Genomic DNA, 22,980 nt, shown 5'->3' with positions numbered 1-22,980 from the left:
AATAAATCTTAGCTGTTTTAAACCACTAAGTTTTGGAGTGAATTATGCAGCAAAAGCTGAAACTGATGGTGTCCTGCATGTCCCATAGAACTGCATATAACCATTTCCCCACCTTATTCAATCTTTATTAAGGCTACTTTGGTTGCAAACATCATAAACCAACCCCAGCCAGCTTAAACAAAAGGAAAGTGCATTAGAATGTCCCTAATGTAAGTCAAGGAAGAGAAAATAAAGTTGGGAAGGGGAGAAATCACGGCGTCCGCGGACTCATTAGCAGCAGGGTATCATGGAGTTTCCGTCCAGAAGAGACTGCCATTAACACAATCCCGTGCTAATGACTGGACTAGTAACTTCAAGTTTTCAGAGCAGACGGTCTGAGCCTCCCCATTTTGGGCCAGTATCCGCCTCTGAATCATTTAGCTATGATGAGGTGGGGGGCGCTGGTGGGAGGCAGGATGCGGACACGTAGAAAGTAGGTGAATTCGTGGGAATCCTGACGTGGAAGCCGTGAGTGCTACTCACGGCCTGGGCCTGCTTTTTAACTGCTACATATATTTTGATTTTCCAAAAGTTTTTTTCCTTTCAAATCTTTTTGCGGCTACTGTATCAAGGCTCTTTTTTAAGAAACGGAAAATAGTGTAGGACCACTTTGGAAACTGTAACAAATGGGGCAACGTTGTACACTTCTGCACAACGTAACTGGATCTGTGAAGGTTTTAAGTGCAAAAAGGGAAAATAGTGCGGGGCCACTTTTGAAACTGTAACAAATGGGGCAATGTTGTACACTTCTGCACAACGTAACTGAATCTGTCAAGGTTTTATGTGCAAACGGGTCTCTGAGCAAGTGAAATGGTTTTGATGAAAATCTAAAAGAATTTGGGGGGTGTAGACATAAAAGGGAGCCAGAGTAACAGGTGTTGTGAACACAGAGAGGAAGAACGGGTAGGCTTCGAATGGGGACAGAGAGTGTCGCCCCCAGTCGCAGCCTGGGGGGCTACATTTCTGAAGGGAGCATCTCTTGCCCCTAACTGACGACTCCTGCAGAGTGACGCGTGCTGGGACCAGGGTGAGCGGGCACCTCGAATAAGTGGGCCAGGGACCTGGGCCTGGGCCCCTTGGACTGTCAGGCCCGCCCGCACCCCCACACCTCGCGCTCTGCACGGAAGCAGCCGCCCCCACGGAGCGGGCGGAGGCCCAGGGGCCAGGAGCGCGCGGGGAGGCTCCGGGACTGAGGCGGCGCCACCGCCTCCCGCCTGCTGCTGGAGCGCGGGCAGCCGCGGCGACATCTTGTTCAGGAGGAAAGCGCGCGGGAGAGCGAGGCGCGCTTTAGCTGCTGCGCCACGCGCACCTCGGGCCTGGGCGCAGAGGATCGGCCGGGCGTGGCGGGAAGGAGGTAAGGCAGCCCCGCGGGACCGCACGCCTAGCTCAGGGGGCGTCTCGGGAGACCCCAGGATCACCCGATTACGGGCCCCGCCGCTCCCCTGCCTCGCTCTTCCTCCCGCTCAGCCCCCGTTTCCCGCGGTCCCCTCGCCCCAGCCCGCAGCCTCCCTGCCTTCCACCCTCTGAGCAGCCCTCCTCGGCGTCGCGCCCCTCGACCCCAGCAGCCCGGGTCCCCGCCTCTGCTCTTGGTCCAGGCCGCCAAGTGAGGCCGCCCCCGCCCCGCCCCCGCCCCGCCCCCGCCGGGACCCGCCCCCTGCTCCCGTCCGGGCGGGGCTCCGGGTTTAAACGTCGCGGCGGGCAGGGCCGGCGGAGGGGCGGGGCGGCCTCTGTGTCGTGTACCGGGTCCCGTAGGCTGCGGGCAGCGCGGAGCGGCTGGCGCTTGAGACGGCGGACGGCACCATGTCCCCGGGGAGCGGGGTGAAGAGCGAGTACATGAAGCGCTACCAGGAGCCGCGCTGGGACGAGTACGGGCCGTGCTACCGCGAGCTGCTGCACTACCGCCTGGGCCGCCGGCTGCTGGAGCAGGCGCACGCGCCCTGGCTCTGGGACGACTGGGGCCCGGCCGGCTCCTCGGAGGACTCGGCGTCGTCAGAGTCGTCGGGCGCCGGGGGCCCAGCACCCCGGTGCGCCCCGCCCTCGCCCCCGCCGCCGGTAGAGCAGGCTGCCCAGGAGGAAGCGGAACGGCGGGCGCGCGGGGCCCCGGAGGAGCAGGGCGCGGAGGCCGGGGACGCGGAGGCCGAGGACGCGGAGGACGCGGCTCTGCCAGGTACTGGGCCTGGAGGGGAACGCGAGGGGCCTGCGCGCAGGGACAGTTTGCTCGAAGCTCGCAGCAGCTGATCTCTATTTCTTGCGCCGCTTGGAGTGGGCTCTTCCTTTTTTTTTTTTTCCGGTTGACAGAATCAGGTGGCAGCCTTTGCCACCCTTTATTTGCTTAATTAGGTGGCTTTCGATGGAGCCAGCGGTGAACTCAATTCAAGCGCCGCTGGCTCAGTCCGGGGTCTTTCCTTGTGGGCCTCTGCGGCTTGGCGAACCACTGAGTCCCATCTGCTTATTTCTAAGCGCCCATTTTTGATCAGAGGAGCCCCAGCTTTCATCACATTCTCAAAGGTGACCCAAAAGGTTAAGAACCGCAGGACTAAGCTTTCTGTCTGATGAATGGGGCCGTTGTTTTTCGTATTAACTCCCCGACCTCGCTGCGCTGTCCCTAAAGAATATTTTGCATTTGTTTACATGGAGTGTTGTATAACTTGGCTGTGAGAGCATCTTTGTAAGTGCTAGGTCCTCTCCCCTTCCGTCCCACCGCATCCTCCCTCGCCCCTCCAGATCCGAAAGCACCGGTGGCGCTGCGCGTGTTTTCAGCCATGGCCCTTCACCTTCTTTCCTGCCCAGAGGGTTGTAGACTGGGGACTGTCAGCATGTGAGGCTGGTGCCGAGGACCCAGTTCAACGCCTCAGTACAGCCTGGAGTAACCAATGGTTCCTTCCTGCTCCTCTTACGTTGGCCAGACACCACCAGATCACTGGATTTTAAAAAGGCTTGAGTGAGGAAAACATGGAAGATGTATTGGGAAAATGTATTCCTAGATCAATCACTGATCTAGGAATATGTATGTTGTCATTTAATGTTCAAAACAATCCCAAAAGAGACCCTGTTTTAATCTGTGTGTGTGTGTGTGTGTGTGTGTGTGTGTGTGTGTGTTTTCATTTGAGACGGAGTCTCGCTCTGTAGCCCAGGCTGGAGTGCAGTGGCGCGATCTCAGCTCACTGCAACCTCTGCCTCCCGGGTTCAAGCGATTCTCCTGCCTCAGCCTCCGGAGTAGCTGGGATTACGCGCACGCGCCACCACGCTCGGCTAATTTTTGTGTTTTTGGTGGAGACGGGGTTTCACCATGTTGGTCAGGCTGATCTCAAACTCCGGACCTCGTGATGCGCCCGCCTCGGCCTCCCGAAGTGTTGGGATTACAGGAGTGAGTCACCATGCTCGGCCCTAGTCTCAGTTTTATAGATGAAGAAACGGAAGCTCAGAATCAGTGACTTTATTCACTTATGTGTTTATTTTTGTTTACCCGATTGCAAGCCAATCAGACTCTTCCTGGCTTCTCTGTGAGAGGCTGAGGAGGAGATGAAATTTCGGCTGTGAGCCGGGTTGCTTTGCTCTTGGTTTTACCATCTTCAGCTATTTTCAGCACATCATGGGAGGCAGGGCTGCCTCCTGCCATCATCATGTTACTTGTGAATTCCCACAAATCCTGATGCTTCAGTGATCACTGCTAGAAATGCAAATAACAGAAGGTGGAGGGGGTAGGGAACATGCCTTCCAGATTATTCCTGTGGGTGCTGATCTGCTAGCTAAATTGAGATGTACTTTATCAGGCTAAATGGCTTTTCTCTCCCCCATCTTTTATGGTTTGTGATGGAGCTGTCAAATGTTTATATGCAATGTAAATACAATTTTTAGGTAGCATTGTGCTATGGATAGTGCCTGTGTTTACCAGCTCCGGTAAGCTCTGAGTTCATGATCCTTTTGGTTTCCTTAGAGAGAGCGTCCTCTCAGTTATTTCTTCCCTGCTAACATTTCTGGTTTAGGCATCAGGAAGAAGAAAGGATATTTTCTGCTTTCAGGACTCACAATCACAGCATCTTTTGTTTTGCTCCCACCTGTAAGAGGCCCTCTTGACTCCTGTGTTGCTTGCACAAGATTAAATATCCTGGTTTTTAAGTGGATGGTTTTAAATACTAGTGCAATGAGCACTCTTTTGAGTTTCTATGAAATATAAAAGTTCTTACTTTCCCTGAAGCCACAGATGCATATAGAATCACGTAGTTCCATCTGACTTACTACAAAAGCATATCAGCCTCCTGCCACACATAACACCCTGGTTTTTCCTTTGGTATTTATTTCTGTACCTCCAAGTTAACATGGCTTTTATTGATATTTGATTGCTTTTTTTTTTTTTTTTTCCAGTTTTTAACGTTATCTGTTGACTTTAATTCTTTTTTACTGCTCTCCTCACCCACACAGACACGACCCATCTCCACACCTGCTCAGTACAGTCGTCATAGAGTTTGTTGGATTCATAATTAGTATCCACCATATTGTGCCCATGGAAAAAGTTACTCAAAGCTGACCCATACTGTTTCCCATGATTCCCTTTTTTCTTTCACAATATAACCAACACATCAGGTTCTCTATCACTCTTGTCATCTAAAGTCACCCCTCCCAGGGCCCCTGACCTACTTCTATCCGGGCTGGCTGCTGCTCCTGTGGCCTGCTGCTGCTCTTGTGGCCTGCTGCTGCTCTTGTGGCCTGCTGCCTGGTTGGCATCTTGGGAGGGCCCTTGGCCATCCTCCTAGGACCTTTCTTGGCTTCTCTCTTGGGTTTGAGTCTCTGTTGTGTGGCTCTCATGTCATTTTCTTTCTTGGTTTACCCCTTCTTGGTGGAGCACATCTTCTAGTAGATTCCCGAGAAAGGATGGTTCAGAGGTTAGTTTTCTTTGAATGCCAAGAGGTAGCTTTATTCTACCCTTATAATTTGGTGAGTGTGGCTGGGCATGGAATTCTAGGTTGGAAAAGTTGTCTGGAGGCATTCCTCCTTATGTGTTATGACTGCTGATGTTACAGCCTGCATTGTTATGATTGTTGATCTTGATCTTTCATAGGTAACGTGTCCCTCTCAGGAAGCTTTCAGGATCTTTCAGATCCTATTTTTCTTTTAAATTTAAGAGCTCTTGAATTGTTTTCTGGGCTGCCATTTATTCCCTTCCTTCCCTCACTCCTTTCCTTCCCTTTTTATTTCTTTTTAAAACACAGTATCTGGTTCCTGATTCATGCATATAGGGTTTTATCTTACTGAGGATATATATTAGAAGTTTTTGTTTGTTTTCTTCTCTTCCTATGTTTCTTCAGCAGTCTCTCACCCCTGCCTCTCTTTGTTTCTTTTTGCTGGCAATTCTCTATTTCATGTTAGGCACTTTTCTGAAATGTCTAATGATCCTTGGTTTTTTATTCCTATTTAAGGAATGGATACTAAAAAGCTGTTAGGAAATTCTGTGTGTGTATGTGTATGTGTGTGTGTGTGTGTGTGTGTGTGTGAGAGATTATTTTCCTCCCATAGCCAATATGCTGTGAAGAGTGGTCTAGACTGTCTCCCATTCCTTACTTCATAGTCACGTTTTCTTTTTAGGTTAGATTTTATTTTTAGCAAAGTTTACATATGCAGTAATTTTAAAAATTTAACTTAAAATGAAAAAAATATGATCTTGCCCCATTTCCACGTATGTCCCTTGCTGCTTTCAACTCAATTTCACTTTCCTTTCAGCACTGGCCACCCTCTTTTCATTTAAACTTATCTGTTGGCTTTTTTGATTGTGAACATTATTTACTGACTTCCCATTATGAACATTATTTACTGACTTCCCATTATAGGAGATGAAGATTTAGCTCAGGATCTTAGCTCTGCCTTCCCTACTCTACCCCCAGACACATACCAACACCCATCTCCACCAGATCCCCACAATATTAGCTATATGATTGCTTTGTTTAATCTCTGTTCTGTGTTTGAATTATGACTGTGTAAATATTTGCAGGTGAGCCATGTAATATATATCTGATTACATTTTTTTTTGTTAAAATGTATGGTTTTCCTGAAATTAATAATTGTTTCACTTTTTTATTGCTCATTTCGTTTTTGTTTTTTGCGCCTACTCCAGTAATAGGATTATTTAAAAATAAGCTACCTATCACTGCCTATCACTGTTTCTTATTTCTTATTTGTTTTAGCTATCACTAATGCCTGAAATGGTCTGATAGTACTGTGAAACTTGCCATATGTCAGATATATTGGGTGTTCTATTCATCTGATTTTATTTTTTTCCCTTGGAGACATTTTTTTTTTTTTTTTTTGAGCCCTTGATCTTCTTGTTCCAGTCTAGATTTTATACTGTCCAGCCCTGGCACAGCTGCTGAACTGGGCTTTCTTTACCATTTCCCTCCTTTGTGTGATCCCCTGTCTTGCACATCTCCAGTCTTCCTTTTGCTTGGCCTATTCTTTCCTTCTGATGGAACACATCCTGAGGATCTACAGAGTGGGAGTCAGAAATTTTGTAACCTTGCATATCTGAAAATGCCTTTATTATATCCAGGATTGATATTTTGGCGAGGTAGATAAATCTAGATTGGAAACCTCAGCATTTGAGGCGTTATGGTAACACTGAATCCTAGCTTCTGGTCATAGTGTTGAGAAGTACCATGCCATTCTGACACCCGCTTTGTGTGTGTGACCCCACTATGTTTGTTTTTGTTGTTTTGTTGGAAACTTTTAGGAGATTCTTTTTATCTTTTTTATTTTATCTTTTTATCTTTTTAGGAGATGTTCTGAAATTTTGTGATGTGCCTGTGTGTGTCTTTTTTTCATTCATTTGGCTGGCCCTTTTCATTCTGGAAGCTTCTCTCAGTTCAGTGATATTTCCTATTTTCCTGTTTAAAAATAATTTTCTGTGCTCCATATGCTTTATTTTCTCTTTCTATAATTATCCTTAGTTGGATGGTGTACCTCCTGGATCAGTCTTCTAACATTTTTACTTAAAAATGTTTCTACATTGGAATTTTGAATTTTTGGTTCTATTTTCTGGGAGAACCCTTCAATTTTATCTCCCAACATTTCTATTGAAATTTTTAATTCTCACCTTAGCTTTAAATTCCCAAGAGATCATCTATTTTTGGTCCCTAATGTTCTTTACATTAAAAAAAAATAATAGCATTCTGTTTTCAGATTTCTTTTAACCTACAAAGAAAAAATAAATAAATAAAAGAAAAGAAAAGGCCAGAAATATCTTTTCAAAGCTGTCTTCCATTCCCTGCCTTGCCTTTTTCTGCATAATTTTGGTCTCTTCCTTACTAATAGAGGATGTGCTCAGATGTTTGCTCTTAGCCTGTCTGCTCATATTTAAGAGTAAGGCCTGAAAGAGCTTTTTAGGAGCTCTGTGCATGGGGGATGCCTGTTTTCTGTAATTGGATGAGGACCCAGCTGTTCCTCTGGGGACTCCAAACATGTATACTTGCCAGCGTCTCTTGAGTGAGCTGCCCAGACAGTGCATCTGCAGTCTCCTGTCTCATGGGGAATAAGCCTGGCACCAGCATCCTGGGAACAGAGGCAGAGGAAGGTGCTGAGGAGGGGGCTCCTTTACCATGAGGCCTTTCACCTAATTCTGTTTTCAGGAAGCTGTTTCCTTTGGCTTCTGCTGTCCCTAGGGTCATCTGAAGTCCAAGCCTCCCCTGCTTCTGCCACTTGAGACTGAAATCCACAGGCCTTCTGGGTAGGAGAGGAGCGACTACCTGGCACATGAGCTAGGGGAAAGAATATAGAAGTGTCAATTGCTATGTAACAAAATTACCTTGAAAATGAGTAGCTTAAAATTAGTAAAAACAGTTGTTCCTTGGTATCTGTGAGAGATTGCATCCAAAATACCCCCACAGATACCAAAATCCGTGCATCTTCAAGTCCCTATGTAAAATGGTGTAGTATTTGCATATAACCTGTGCACATCCCCCGAATACTTTAAATCATCTCTAGATAACTTATAATACCTAATACAATTAAATACTATGTAGTTTTTCTACCGTATTTTTAATTTGTATTACTTTTTATTGTTGTATTATTTTTTGTTTATTTTTCTCAAATATTTTCAATTCATGGTTGAGTGAGTCTGCAGATGCAGAACCCCCGGATATGGAGGCCCCCGGCCTGCTGTCCTCCTTTGCTGCTGCTGTGGTTTCCTGGGCTGGAAGTTGGCCCTGGGCAGTGAGATACCTTGTCTGCAGCCTGTACTGGAAGGCTGCAGGCTAGAGGGACCTGGCTGGGCTGTTGCTGGGACCCTCACATGCATGACCTCTTCCTGTGCCTGGCCTTCCTCAGAACACACTGGCTGGCCTATAAGGACAGCGTCCGGAGACAGACCCAGGTGGATGCTGCGTTGCTTGTTCTCTTTTATCCTCAGGAGCTTTGCAGGCCCTTTCTCACCCCATTCTACCCTCGCTGGGGAAGTCATTACTTGGTGCAGTTATTTTCACAACACCCTAGTATAAAAGTCTGCCCAGGTTCAAGGGGAGGACCCATGGATCCCAACTCTCAACAGAACACATCCATATTATAGTCAGAAGAGCACGAGGGCTGGGGTGCTGATTGATACTGAACTTTTGGAAAAGAGAATCCACATCACTAGCTTTCTGAGGAAGCTGGCGCCTTGTACAACTGTTTCATTTTTTTTTTTTTCTTTTGAGACAGGGTCTCAGTCTGTTGCCTAGGCTGGAGTGCAATGGCATGATCTAAGCTCACTGCAGCATTGACCTCCTGGGTTCAAGTAATCCTCCAGCCTCAGCCTCCTGAGTAGCTGGGACCACAGGTGTGCGTCACTATACCTGGCTAATTTTTAATTTTGATTTTTAGTAGAGATGAGGTCTTGCTGTGTTGCCTAGCTGGTCTTAAACTCCTGAGCTCAAGCAATCCTCTGGCCTTGGCCTCCCAAAGTGCTGGGATGATAGATGTGAGCCACCACACCTGGCTCATGTCATTCTTTCTAGGGCTCAGCTTCTGTCCTGGAGGCCTTTCCCCTCTGGCAGTTAGGATTCATCCTACTCAGTTCTGTGAGGCCATTTTTACCTCTTCACCTGCTTTTCTTTTCCTCCAAATTTTATTGATGCTTTTTGCCCGATGTTATCACCTCCCTTGCTCTCTGTCCTTGTGGCTTTATACCTTTTTTGCTTCACTTTAGTAGGATTTGGAGGGGAAGAGAGTCTAAGCTTTAAGGAACTATAAGGCACAGGTTTTCAGTGCAGATTTAACCTGAACCCTCCAATTTGCTATATTTGTTTAACTGATTTTTATTTTTACTTTTTTCTCTGTTTCTTGATCAGACTTGCCAGAGGTTTGTGAATTTGTTTAGTTTTTCCCCACACTAAGGATTTGTGGATTCTCTTTATTGTATATTTTCATTCATTTATTATTATTTTTTCCTTAGTTTAATTTTTCTAACTTTTTGAGATGGATGCTTATCATTGATTTTTTTTGCCCCCTGCCTTTCTTTTTTGATATGTTCATGTCAGGTTATAAATTTCCCTCTGATAACTGTTTTAGCTACATCACATATGTTTTACCATATAACATTTTTATTCTAACTCATTTTCAAATTTTCATTATGATTTTTAAAAATAGTCACAAAAATTCATAAAATTTAACATTTATATATAGTATTTACATAAAGAAACATTTATTTTTTAAAGAAAACATATATTCCAGCCTGGTCAACATGGCAAAAGCCCATCTCTACTAAAAATACAAAAATTAGGTGGGTGTGGTGGCGCGTGCCTGTAATCCCAGCTATTTGGGTGACTGAGGCACAAGAATCAACTGAAGCTAGGAGGTGGAGGTCGCAGTGAGCTGAGATCACGCCATTGCACTGCAACCTGGGTGACAGAGCGAGACTGTCTCAAAACAAACAAACAGACAAACAAAAAAACCTAATGCAAACGTTATGCTCAATGAGGAAACTAGAAACATCCTCAATAATATCAGAATTAAGAAAGGAATGCCCTCTATTACCACTACTTGAAATTTTGAAAAATGGTGCTGAAATATATATAATACATGTTATGATTTTAACCATTTTATTATTTATTTGTTAATTATTATTATTTGAGATGGAATCTTACTCTGTAACCTAGGCGGGGGTACAGTGGCATGATCTTGGCTCACTGCAACCTCTGCCTCCCAGGTTCAAGTGATCCTCCCACCTCAGCCTCTTGAGTAGCTGGGACCACTGGCATGTGCCACCACACCTGGCTAATTTTTTGTATTTTTAGTAGAGTCAGGGTTTCCCCATGTTGTCCAGGCTGGTTCAGGCGATGTACCTACCTCAGCCTCCCAAAGTGCTGGGATTACAGGCGTGAGCCATGTGCCTGGCCTTATTTATTTTTGAGACAGGGTCTTGCTCTGTCATCCAGGCTCAAGTGCAGTGGCACAGTCATCACTCACTGCAGCCTCAACCTCCTGGGCTCAAGAATCCTCCCACCTCAGCCTCCCAAGTAGCTTCTACTGCAGCTGCATGCCACCATACTTGGCTAATTAAGAAAAAAAATAAAATGGGGGGGAGGAGCTGGCACTGGGCATAGTGGTTTATGCCTATACTCCCAACACTTTGGGAGGCTGAGGTGGGCAGATCACTTGAGCCCAGGAGTTCAAGACCTGGGCTTGAACCCTGGGATATATGATGGAACCCTGTCTCTTCCAAAAAATACAAAATTAGTCAGGTGTGATGGTGTGCACCTGTAGTCCCAGCTACTTGGGAGGCTGAAGTAGGAGGATTGCTTAACTCTGGGAGGAAGAGGTTGCAGTGAGCCAAGATCATGCTACTGCACTCCAGCCTGGGCAACAGAGTGAGACCCTGTATGAAAAAACATTTTTTTTTTTTTTTGGTAGAGACAGGATTTTTCTATGCTGGCCAGGCTGGTGTTAAACTCCTGGGCTCAAGTGATCCTCCTGCCTCAGCCTTCCAAATGCTGGGATTACAGGCGTGAGCCACCGTGCCTGGCCTTCTTTAACTGATTTAAAGTGTACAGTTTGGCCGGGTGCAGTGGCTCACGCCTGTAATCCCAGCACTTTGGGAGGCTTTGGGAGGCCAAGGTGGGTGGATCACTTGAGGTCAGGAGTTCGAGATCAGCCTGGCCAACATGGTGAAACCCCCATCTCTACTAAAAAATACAAAAAATTAGCCAGGCGTGGTGTCGGGCGCGTGTAGTCCCAGCTACTGGGGAGGCTGAGGCAGGAGACTCGCTGGAACCCGGGAAGTGGAGGTTGCAGTGAGCTGAGATCGTGCCTCTGCACTCTAGCCTGGGCGACAGAGTGAGACTCCATTTCTAAATAAATAAATAAATAAATAAATAAATAAAGTGTACAGCTCAGTGGCATTAAGTACCTTCACATTTTTGTGCAACCCTGTTTTCACTTTGACCTATAGGTTATTTAGAAATGTTTTTAAATTTCAAAACTGGGAGGGATTTTTTGAAGTTTTTTTGTTGTATCTAGTTTAATTACATTGTGGTTAGAGAATACATTCTAGAGAATTTCAGTTTCGTAAATATCTTAAGATTTCTTTATGGCCTTGGATATGCAGATTTGTATAAATGTTCCATATATGATTGATAAACATTTATATTCTGCAGTTGTTGGGTTCAATGTTCTATATATACTCATTAGGTCAAGTTTATTAATTCTGTTTAAATACATTTGGAAAATCAGATGTTCAGTATAGCGCTCTCTGTGATGATGGGCGTATTCTCCATTTGTGCTGTCTACCAGGGTAGCCACTAGCCACATGGGTATTGAGCACTTGAACGATAACTAGTGTAACTGAGGAACTGAATCTTTAATTTTATTTACTTTTAATTAATTAATTACAATTTATATTTACTAACCACATCTGGTTCATGGCTATTGTATTGGAGCGCCCAGTTCTAAATTGAGACTGAATTTATTTTTATTTGAATGATCTGCCAATTACTGAGAGGGGCATTGTAATCTTCCACCGTAACTGGTGGATGATGCTGTTGTTGTTTGAAGAAGTCTTTATTTTAAACTATTTTTTCAAACAGGATTTTAGAATCATATACTTACTGTTTGGAAAAAACTCTCAAACTCTTTTCTCCGTTGTCACACAACAACCATCAACACAGACTTCTGTGACCCCAAAATATGTGGGGCTATTTCCCCACCAGCAAGCAAGCAAGCAATCAGTTCCAACACTGTCTGCCTGGAGATAGCGTCAGGTCCCACAGGTTGAAGGCTCAGTCTCACAGACTGCCCCCTCCTTCCCACCAGTCGAAAGTCCAGGCTTTGGGAACTTCTGACCGACTATCTTCAAACTGGGGTTCCCATGATCCCCATTTAGGTTTGATTAATTTGCTGGAGTGGCTCACAGAACTCAGGGAAACACTCAATGTTTGCCAGTTTATTATAAAGGATATTAGAGGCCGGGCACGGTGGCTCACGCCTGTAATCCCAGCACTTTGGGATGCCGAGGCAGGTGGATCACTTGAAGTCAGGAGTTCGAGACCAGCCTGGTTAACATGATGAAACCCCGTCTCTACTAAAAATACAAAAATTTGCTGGGCATTGTGGCACACACCTGTAATCTCAGCTGTTTGGGAGGCTGAGGCAAGAGAATTCTTGAGCCCAGCACACACCTGTAATCCCAGCTATTTGGGAGGCGGAGGTTGCTGTGAACTGAGATCGCAACATTGCATTCCACCTGGGGAACAGAGCAAGATTCTGTCTCTTATAATAATAATAATAATAATACTACTAGGATATTAGAAAGGACACAGATGAAGAGATGAACGGGGTGAGATATGGGGAAGGGGTGAGAAGCTTCCATACTCTCTCGCCAGCCTCCAGGAACCTCCCGAGCTCAGCTACAATCGGAAGGTTGAAAGATTAGTGTCCTGCCTAGGGGCAGGGCAAAGGAGAGCAGGAGAGATTCGGTTTCTGGGGGCCTGCCCCTGAGGTTTAACACACCCAACATTATAACAAAAGGCTGGAACAAGGGCTATGGGAGTTAGGAGCCACGAACTATGGACAAAAACGAATACACACAGAGACACACACACGGGTATAATAATACCACACTTATATACACTTCTCTTGTGCCAGCCACTATTTCAAGAGTTTTACAAAAGAGTTTTATAAATATTAATGTTACGGTGATGAGTTTTCCCTTTTCTCTTCTGTATTTTCCATCTTTTCTCTCCTCCTATTGCAGATAATTCCTGTGTCTTTTTCTATAAGCACAACTATTTTGTAGTCTGAATAAGACTCCTTGGATTTCAGGCCTCTTGCTTCTCCAAGTCCCCCTTGTTGCCTACCCTCCTGTGTGCCTGGTTATCTTTACCACACACTGGTCTTTGTGTTGGAAAAGCTATTTCGAGGAATAATTTGAGGCCTAAGGGTTTCCTGAGAAGATTTTTTAGTTTCTTATGTTGGGTACCCATAGACATTGTTAACCTGGGGCTGCTTTTGAATTTCATTTAGCTTTTCCACGTCATCCTTAGTGGGGAGGGTGTGTCCAGTGGCCTCCCAGAACCAGGATGGGTAGGCTCCACTCTATTCAGTCCTCAGCCAGCTGGGGTCTGGTTCCCCAACCCCACACCTCCCCTCTGGCACCAATGACCACCGAGCTGCCATGGCAGAGTCTCTTCATCTTCATCGTACCAATCTCTCTGTAATTTTTGGACTGTTAATTGTGCTTTCTTTTTCTGAAACTCTTTGCTCAGCCTCTTTCCTGGTTATTACTTTTTTACTCTCTTGCTACCCTTCCTCTGCCCCCGTCTCGGGTTCTCCTTTCTTTGCCTGCGCATTAAATAACGGTGTCCCCAGGCCTGTTTGTGCCTCCTGTCTTCTGGCTCTGCGTTTCTTCTGGGTGACCTGGTCCACACCCAGAGCCGTGGCTTTCATCTCATGCTATTGTCTTTCCTGAGCTCCAGTTGAAGGTCTGGCCGCTGGGACCAGGAGTGTCTTGCATCTGAGGTGACAAGCACCCTTTCCTGATCCTTTGGGGAGTCTATGCCAGAGGACAGCATGACTGTCCACTCAGAACACCTCCAGGAGCCACAGAACCCAGCACCCACATGGTCCTTCCTGGTGTCCTCATGGTGTCTGTCTATCCACCTGTCAGTCTGATGCAGTGCTGCTGGGCTGTCTGCTTTGGAGGGGCCTTATTTTTTTTTTTGAGATGGAGTTTTGCTCTTGTTGCCCAGGCTAAAGTGCAATGGTGCGATCTCGGCTCACTGCAACCTCTGCCTCCTGGGTTCAAGCGATTCTCCTGCCTCAGTCTCCCGAGTAGCTGGGATCATAGGTGTGTGCCACCACGTCTGGCTAATTTTTGTGCTTTTAGTAGAGACGGGGCTTCACCATGTTGGTCAGGCTGGTCTCGAACTCCAGACCTCAGGTGATCCACCAGCGTTGGCCTCCCAAAGTGCTGGGGTTACAGGCTTGAGCCACCGTGCTTGGCTGGAGGGGCCTTGTTAAAAAAAGCATCCTGGCACCACCTCCCAGCTGGTCTGATCAGTGTGTTTTTCTAACTGGCCTCTCTGCCCCTATTTCTGATCTCACCCATCTTCCACGTGTGGAGCCAGGGGCCTCATTCCTAAAATACAAATAGGACCATGTCATTTTGCAGCTTAAAGTCCTCCCGTGATGATTCTTCATCTCCAGAATAAAATAAAAATGCCAGAGTTTGGCATGGAAAGCCTTTATTTTCCCCACGCTATCTGCTCCAGGCCTTCATCCATGGCCTCTACGTACTTGCCACTTTGAACTACTTATAATTCCTTTTTTTCTCTTCTCTCCGTGCCATTGAAGAAGCCACGCCCTCTTTCTGGAATTCTCTTTCCTGTTTTCTGCCCGGCTAGCCCCAGATTGCCCTTTCAGCAAAATCCTTATTGCCTTCTATGGGCAGGCTTCTGTGGGAGATCTGGGCTAGACACGCCTGGAACAGGAGGAAGAGAGGGGAAGTGAATCAGTGAAGATGACGTGGGTGGCTGCTCTTCTCTCAGAGTCTCTCAGCATCACTGTGCCACTCTACAGTTCTTGCTTGCACTTCCCCACTTCTCTTTCCCTTTCGTCTTGGTCCTGATGATCTCTTCTTTCCTTTTCTTCTTAAACACCAGGGAAGAGGAGAGGAGAGTGTATGGACACATCACTCAGATAAACGTTTGAGCAGTGAATGGATATCGTCTCATGATGAAATGGAAGGCTGGTGTCCTGCCTCATCCCCAGCAACTCCAGTGCTGGGTTTAAAGAGATGATGCACACCAATGCAGAACATTACACCCAGATTCAGACATGAAGTGTCTGTTCCTTCAAATGTTTAGTAATAAATGCAATGGTTTACTAGAGTCAGGGTCATCCCTGAAGGCAGACATGGCAGATAACCTCTGAAGGTTTCTTACAAGTATGTGCCAGTTTGCATGCACTGCCCACGCAGGGGTTCCTTCAACTTTAAAGGGAAGTAGAAATAGCCAAGAGAAGACTCACAACTAAAAGTAATGGCAAAATTCTGTCCTACAGAGGTGATGAGACCTTATATAGATTGTAATAGCAGTCTATAAAATAAATCATCACTGATGGCTGGGTGCGGTGGCTCAGGCCTGTAATCCCAGCGCTTTGGGAGGCTGAGGCAGGAGGATTGTTTGAGGCCAGGAGTTTAAGACCAGCCTGATCAACATAGTGAGACCCCATCTCTACAAAAAAAAAAAAAAAAAAATTAGTTTAATTACCCGGGCCTGGTGACGCACACCCAGGAGGCTGAGGTGGGAGGATCACTTGACCCCAGAACATTGAGGCTGCAGTGAGCTATGATTGCACCACTGCACTCCAGCCTGGGCGACAGAGCAAGACCCTGTCTCTGAAAAAGGAAACAAAAAAATAACATCATGACCAACAGCAAAACTCTGGAGCATCTGAAACAAAGGGTCTCCTGTGGCCTAAACAACTGGGGCACCTCAGATGGAGCCCTAGACCCATCAGGAACTCTTACTTCAGCGGAGCTATAGGTGGAAGGAAACAGGCTCACAAAGGGTTTATACCGAATTGCATTGATTTCGTAAAAAAAGAAAGGCTTGGCTGGGCACGGTTGCTCATGTCTGTAATCCCAGCACTTTGGGAGGCCGAGATGGGCGGATCACGAGGTCAGGAGATCGAGTTACACTGTGAAACCCCATCTCTACTAAAAATACAAAAAAAATTAGCCAGGCATGGTGGTGGGCACCTGTCCCAGCCACTTGGGAGGTTGAGGCAGGAGAATGGCGTGAACCCTGGAGGCGGAGCTTGCAGTGAGCTGAGATTGCCCACTGCACTCCAGCCTGAGCGACAGAGTGAGACTGTCTCAAAAAAAAAAAAAAAAAAAGCTTACAAAATAATAAATGGGAAAATCATAAAAGGTAATTCAGGGGAACAGGTATTTTTTGGAGTACATCCTTGCTATCTGAGGTTCCCCTTAGGTGGGGCAGCCACATTTACCACCGGGGGTTCCCCAGAATTTAGGGCTGTGGTACAGACCCGGGCCTGATTCATGGAATCATTTCCGTTGCAAGCGTTGGGGAAGCTCCCTTAAAACTGGGGCCGTCTTTTTTTTTTTTTTTTTTTTTTTTTGGAGACAGAGTCTCGCTCTGTCGCCAAGCTGGAGTGCAGTGGCGCAATCTCGGCTCACTGCAGCCTCCACCTCCCAGGTTCAAGCGATTCCCCTGCGCCAGCCTCCCGAGTAGCTGGGACTACAGGCACGCGCCACTATGCCCGGCTAATTTTTTTTTTTTTTGGTATTTTAGTAGAGACAGGGTTTCACCTTGTTGGCCAGGATGGTCTCGATCTCCTGACCTTGTGATCCCCTCACCTCGGCCTCCCAAAGTGCTGGGATTACAGGTGTGAGCCACCGCGCCCGGCTGGGGCCCTCATTTTTAACTCTCCCCACGGGGAATGCCTGGCTGCGCACCTAGGCCGTAACGATGGAAACCACTGCTTGTTGGGCGGAGGGGCTTTCCAGTGAAGGAGGCGGCTCTCAGGAGGAGCCCAGAAGGACTAAGGAGCATTTTCGGGTGGAGTAACTCAAACGTCTACTTTCTGCAGCTGCTGGAGAATGACCACAAATCCAGATCTTTCCCTGAAGGAAAGCAAAATTGAGATGATTGGATTTATTTTGGGGGATTGCGGAGAAAACCCTTAGGGCGTGGTGCTGTCTAGCTTTTAACATTCCAGGTGCTAAATCTCAGAATCGGCGTGGCAGTGGTTGCTTTTGAATAGGCTTGGTTCAATCTTGGTATATTTGCTGTTGATTTTAAAATGAGATAAATGGTTTGAAAATTATGCTAACTTGTTCCCGTGTTTCTGCTTTAAGTGGATCATATGAGTTGAGCCATACATGAAAATGTTACTGACTTAATTAAGCATTATGATTTTTCAACCTAAATATTTTAAGTAATCACATATAAATCTGATTTCAAAGTATTTTCATCTCATTTACCTCTCTTCAAAAGCACTGCCAGTGAAAGATGTAGAAGACAAACCTGAACAACAAACCAGAACAAGAGAAACTGACAAATCACCCACCAGTCCTGAGCCTCGACAGCAACCAAGTGCCTTATTTGCTAGAGGAAACAGGAAAGCGGTCAAAAGTCCCCAAAGATCATCGAGTAAAATAAAAGAAAACAAGCATCCATTTGCTCTTTATGGCTGGGGAGAAAAACAGACGGATACAGGAAGCCAGAAGACTCACAACGTCTGCGCGTCCGCTCCTGTGCACGAGGTGCGCTCTGGGCCCTTGTGGTTCTGCGTTCCCTTTGAGAGTGGCGAGCTGGGCCATGCGCCTGTCGTCTGGCATCACGTCCTTTGGTCACTGAGTGCTTTGGGCCCATGGGAAATCTTGCGTGGTGGGTTGGGGAACTCCAGAATGGAACCTCTGATTAACCAAAGGAGGATTCTGTACGTTGGTGGCCTGGAGAGCGAGGGGTTTTGGCTGGGAGTTAGCTAGAAGGGTTTAGTGACACCAAGCCAGGCAAAGACGTAGATGGAGTTGGGGTTCACAAGTTCCTGCGGGGCCGGGAGGTCAGGAGGAGCAGCACAGCTAAGGCTGGTAATGGCCCATCTGGATTTGCCACTGGTCTCTTGAGCCATTTTAGTTTCCTTCAGCTTGGATAACCTGGCACTTCTTTGACTCCTTTATCTTTGGTTTGTCTGATTGATTGCTTGGCATCTGCCATAGACTCCCTTTTGCTCTTCTGATTAAATTCAAATGGCTGCATTTCCCCTGTTCATCTGTAACAAATGCGTTTTACTCTCAGGAGCTTTAGTCCTTCCCTGACTTAGCCTTAGCTTGTCTCCCTGTGTCAAGACCCGGAAACATTTCAAATGAGAGGACCTTTATGGGTGTAGTCACAAAACATGTATGTTAGCATTAATACTGTTAGGATAGCCTAAAGCAAAGGATGCGTTTAAGGAAGCAGAAAGGGAAACTGCAAACTGCTTGAGTTCTGGATAAATAGCATAATGAAAATTGCACTGAACAGACATCTGAACCCCAGCAGATGGTGTTATTTGGAGTGATATTTGAGACAACAAAGCTGCTGTTTAACAAAAGATCTCTGACAAGTCCATGGGATTAATTTTAACAGGATTTATCTGTAGTATAAGACATCTTAGGTGGTAAAATCCCTTGAGATGTCTTTGGTCTACTGATGTTAAACATTTAAAAGTTCTTTTATTTTCCCTGCTTTTTGTGAGCTGTTTATAAGTGTTTGATGAAATACTTATGCTTAATGCCAAGCAGTTCGGACAGCTTTCCAGAGCCAACTCTAGAGGTACATGCAAATTGGTTGCTTACCATTTCCAACATTTAGTTTGCTGTTGCTTAGTTTCATTATCCCTGACATGAATCAAGTGAGAATAGCATGAAGTGAGAATGGCTCTTCTGTGGAAGGTTTTATGTAAAGGAAGAACTATATAGAGAGGCAGGTCTTGACTCTGCCCCGCTGCAGGTGACCTGGCAGTAGCCAGCTTCATTGCAACCTTTGTTGAACATTAGTATAATAGCCCGTTAAGTTGCTATCCTTTTATTTTGAACTCTCTTTAGATTCATGAATCAGCATTACGAGCCAAGAACAGAAGACAGGTGGAGAAAAGGAGACTGGTTGCTCAAAGACAGCGTGCTCACTCTGTGGATGTGGAGAAGAACAGAAAGGTGAAGGCTTCCTCCTCAGAGAACCCGTGGATGACAGAATACATGAGGTGCTATTCGGCAAGAGCTTAAAGAAACACTTGCGTGGACAGCCTCTTTTAAAAAGTGTAAATGACTGAAAGGAAAAACAAAACAAAAACCATCAAAAGAAACTGGACACAGGTTTAAGAAACCAACTGATTATGCAAGGTTTTTTTTAGGGAATTTGTAAAAGATTGTTTTATTTTGATGAATATTGGTCACCTACCTCGGCAGTAGGGCAGACAGTTGAAGCCATAGATATTTGGTTATTTATGAAGATAATTCCCTAAATCTTTGATATTCTTATAAGGGTTTTGTTTTAAAGCATCTTAATCTTTTAAGATACTGACACCAAATGCCTTTAAATGGCGACAGATGCTTACACTTCAGTATTCTTTTCATAAGTTTAGGTAGAGCCTATTTTCATCTTGTTCTAAATAACTTTCCAGATTCCATAGCTATAAGATCATTCCATCCTACAGCATAAGACTCGTTTTCCTTATGTGCTGTTTTGTTTGTGAAAGAATATCAAGTCAAAAATGAGTGTCAACACTACTATTGATTCCATGTATAATGAAACTAGAACTTTGCTAGTTCCTGAAAAATTTTAACTTATTTGTATTTCAGTTCAGCAGCATCTTTGTGTAGACTGTGATATTTAAGAATTATCTGGGCTGGGCGAGGGTCTCTTTTTCAGTGATCATCTAGGCAGTTATTATTTAATAGTTTAATAGCTCAAATACATTCCAATAGACAAAGTGCACACAACACAATATGTGTGTAGAGTAGTAGTTTCTTTTGAGTAGTCAAAGACTCCCATTTTTATTGCAAGTTTTTTTTTTTTTTTTTTTTTTTAGAACACATACTGTGGATTCAGTCCTTTGTCACACTTGACCTTTTGGCATACACCCCCTGTGGACTTTTGCCTCTTCTGTAATGGCTGGCAATGACATTTCGAACTTACAATCTGGAATTGCATTTGGTACACTGGCATTGCTTGTTCCACTGGGATGGGGACCAGTGTTAACATGCCTGTTAGACAGACTGCCCACCTCTACTTTCTCTACTTTTTCTTTACAGCACTTAACAATAACAAAGTCTTGATGATGTGTGATGTACAGTATTCAGACTTTAGGTTGAAATACATTACTCTTTGATTCCTAGCCAGTAGATCTTATCTACACTTCAATGGGAGAGAATGGTGGTGTGTGGGTAGGCAGAAATTTATGTAAATAGTGCTCCTTCTCTTTAGTGTGTTTGCTTTGGGGGTAGAAAATGGTTTTAACAAACACTGGTTTCCATCAAATGAATGACATCTTCTCCATCCTGTGGAGACAAGAATCTGCTAGAAGGACATATGCTAAGTCTCTTATGAGAGATAAGAAAGGTGCTTTGCCTGTGCCAGCTTGGCACCGAAGATGTGTGAGTGGACATGAGGCTGAGCATTACCTTGGTATTTTTCTCCGGGTCTTTGGAAGACCATAGTCAATTTTTAGAACAGATTGCTTTCATTCCCCATAAAATCTTCACACATGATCATAACTGTTTAAGCTTTGAAAACACATACTGAAGTATTGTGAGCTTAAAAAACCTTTTAAAATATTTGCGTAGTTTTGAGGTGAATTTGTTTCCTTAGAGATCTTTCCTAATCATTGAGATGCATATTTCAAAAGAGGAAATTTTACATGTTGTCCAAAACAGCCTTGCTAGTAACTGGTGAATTTTGGTATTAACTATTATTAAAGTCTTTAAACGACACAGGTACCTAAAGATCACCTTAATGTGGCAATATGTGATGGTGTAGCTAGCTGATTGTGAAAACTGTTCCTTTAAAGTCGCTTCTTGCATGTTCGGTGTTAGCCATCCAGCTCAGGCTTGTGTTGCAGCTGACAATCAGGAAAGATGGCCTTAGAGAGTGGTTCAGACCCCACACTGACGGACTGCCTTAGAAACCCAACTTCCTCTAGACTTTGAACAGCCAGACTTTTCTCTCGTTTAGAAAACAAAGTTGTACTTAATGTACTTACTACTTAAAACTCCAGACAGAGATAAAACATAGAAGGCAATTATGGGCAAATGTTTTCCTCTTTTTAAGTGGAAGACAAATGAACGGGATTTTTAAAGTACTTTTAAAGTGCAAGAATAGTGAATAAATCAGTATGAATTGTAAGCCTTCATCTTACGTCCAAGTCCTTAGTTGGTTAGGGTTTCTTTTCTTTTTTTTTAAAGAGTGACAATTACCTTTTGAACCTGTGCAGATTTTATAGTTGTTACAATTTGATGATCCTACTTCTTTCTTTTTATTCTAGAAATGAATGTAGTTGTAATCATGTTCCTAATTCTTGGGACAACCTGCAAGACAGTGAGATAGTTTAAAAACTACCTTTCATGTTGAAAAAGCCTGAAACCGAGAATCCAATGATACTTAAAAACAAATGCTACATAAAACTCTTTTCAAAATTTTGATTTTAAGTTCTTAATTAAAACAATTTGTCATAAATATGCTTTTTGTTTTTTATGTTACCAATTTTAATATAAGATAAAAGTAATAGAATATTGAAGCACTATTGTCTAGCACTCTGCTGGACATTAAGTCTGCGGGTGAGAAGTGAATGGAATCGATTCTTTGTCTTTTAACTGCCCTTATTTAGGAGCTGTTAAAATACTTGGCACCTCTGGTTATATATATGTTCTCCCCCCTAAAATTTCTAAGCACATGATTCATTTTAAAAATGAATAGATGTATAATAGGCTATAGATGATCTTGCATATTATGTAGGAGGCACATATTTATACCATTTCATATGTAGTATCTTTGTCATTGTGTTCCATCAAAGAATACAATTGCTAGCAACTTGAAGGGTATTATACTTAGGTCACTTGAACTCAGCTGACTAAATGGTAAGAAAGAGAGCAAGCAACATGGCTGTTATTGGAAGCCATAACTTCCAGAAGAGAATTCTGCACAATTTGTAAGTTAAGAAAAATCTGTAGGGTCTTCCACTATCCTTTTTTAGGTTGATAATGCTGTACTGGGCACAGACTTTGTAATTTATGTTACAAAGTCTGTTGTATGTTATGGTACGGTCGCCTCTCAGTATCCATGGGGCATTGGTTCCAGGCCTCCCTTAGGATGCCAAACTGCATGGATACTCAAGCCCCTTCTATAAAATGGTGTAGAATTTGCATATAACCTAGAAACATCCTCCTGTATACTTTAAATCATCTCTAGATTACTTAAAATACCTAATACAATGTAAATGCTCTGTAAATAGTTGTTATACTGTATTGTTTAGGGAATAATGACAAGGAAAAAAGCCTGTACATGTTCAGCACAAATGAAACCATCCTTTTTTCCCTCAAATATTTTCAATTTGTATGTGGTTGAATCCATGGACGCAGAACTCACGGATACAAAGGGTCAACTGCACTTTGTTTAAAGTGTTCAAAAGTATGACCAGCAAAGAGGAGGGGGAGCAAAGCATATATCAGAATTAAAACAATTTTTCTTGTTGACTGCTTTGGTTAAAAAACCGTGTGATGCACAGTTTTACATTTCACTGGACTAGATAAAAAATGGTGCTAATATTTATGTAGCTTGATGCTGTAGTTGCTTTGGTATCAAACTTAATACCTGATCCATATAAGGTCCTTACTATATAATTTTGTGATCAGTTAAATGATATTTTAAAGAGTGATCTTCAAAATATGACCTGGTCATTTCACAATGTTTGCATTTAAAATGA

At 44.4% G+C, this 22,980-nt stretch overlaps 1 protein-coding gene across 1 annotated transcript; it reads left to right on the top strand.

Annotated features, from left to right (window-relative positions):
- Positions 1-1,022: 1,022 nt before the first annotated feature.
- CCSAP (centriole, cilia and spindle associated protein) lies at positions 1,023-21,736 on the top strand. Its single transcript, XM_025391140.1, has 4 exons — positions 1,023-1,393; positions 1,792-2,206; positions 17,517-17,785; positions 19,109-21,736. The coding sequence occupies exons 2-4, from the start codon at positions 1,840-1,842 to the stop codon at positions 19,283-19,285; spliced, it is 813 nt and encodes a 270-aa protein (XP_025246925.1). The 5' UTR covers positions 1,023-1,393; positions 1,792-1,839; the 3' UTR covers positions 19,286-21,736.
- The last annotated feature ends 1,244 nt before the right edge of the window (positions 21,737-22,980 follow it).

Source organism: Theropithecus gelada, chromosome 1 (assembly GCF_003255815.1).
Source record: "Theropithecus gelada isolate Dixy chromosome 1, Tgel_1.0, whole genome shotgun sequence".
NCBI lineage: Eukaryota > Metazoa > Chordata > Mammalia > Primates > Cercopithecidae > Theropithecus > Theropithecus gelada.
Note: the sequence above shows the minus strand (reverse complement) of the source record. Positions and strands in the feature narration are given on the sequence as shown.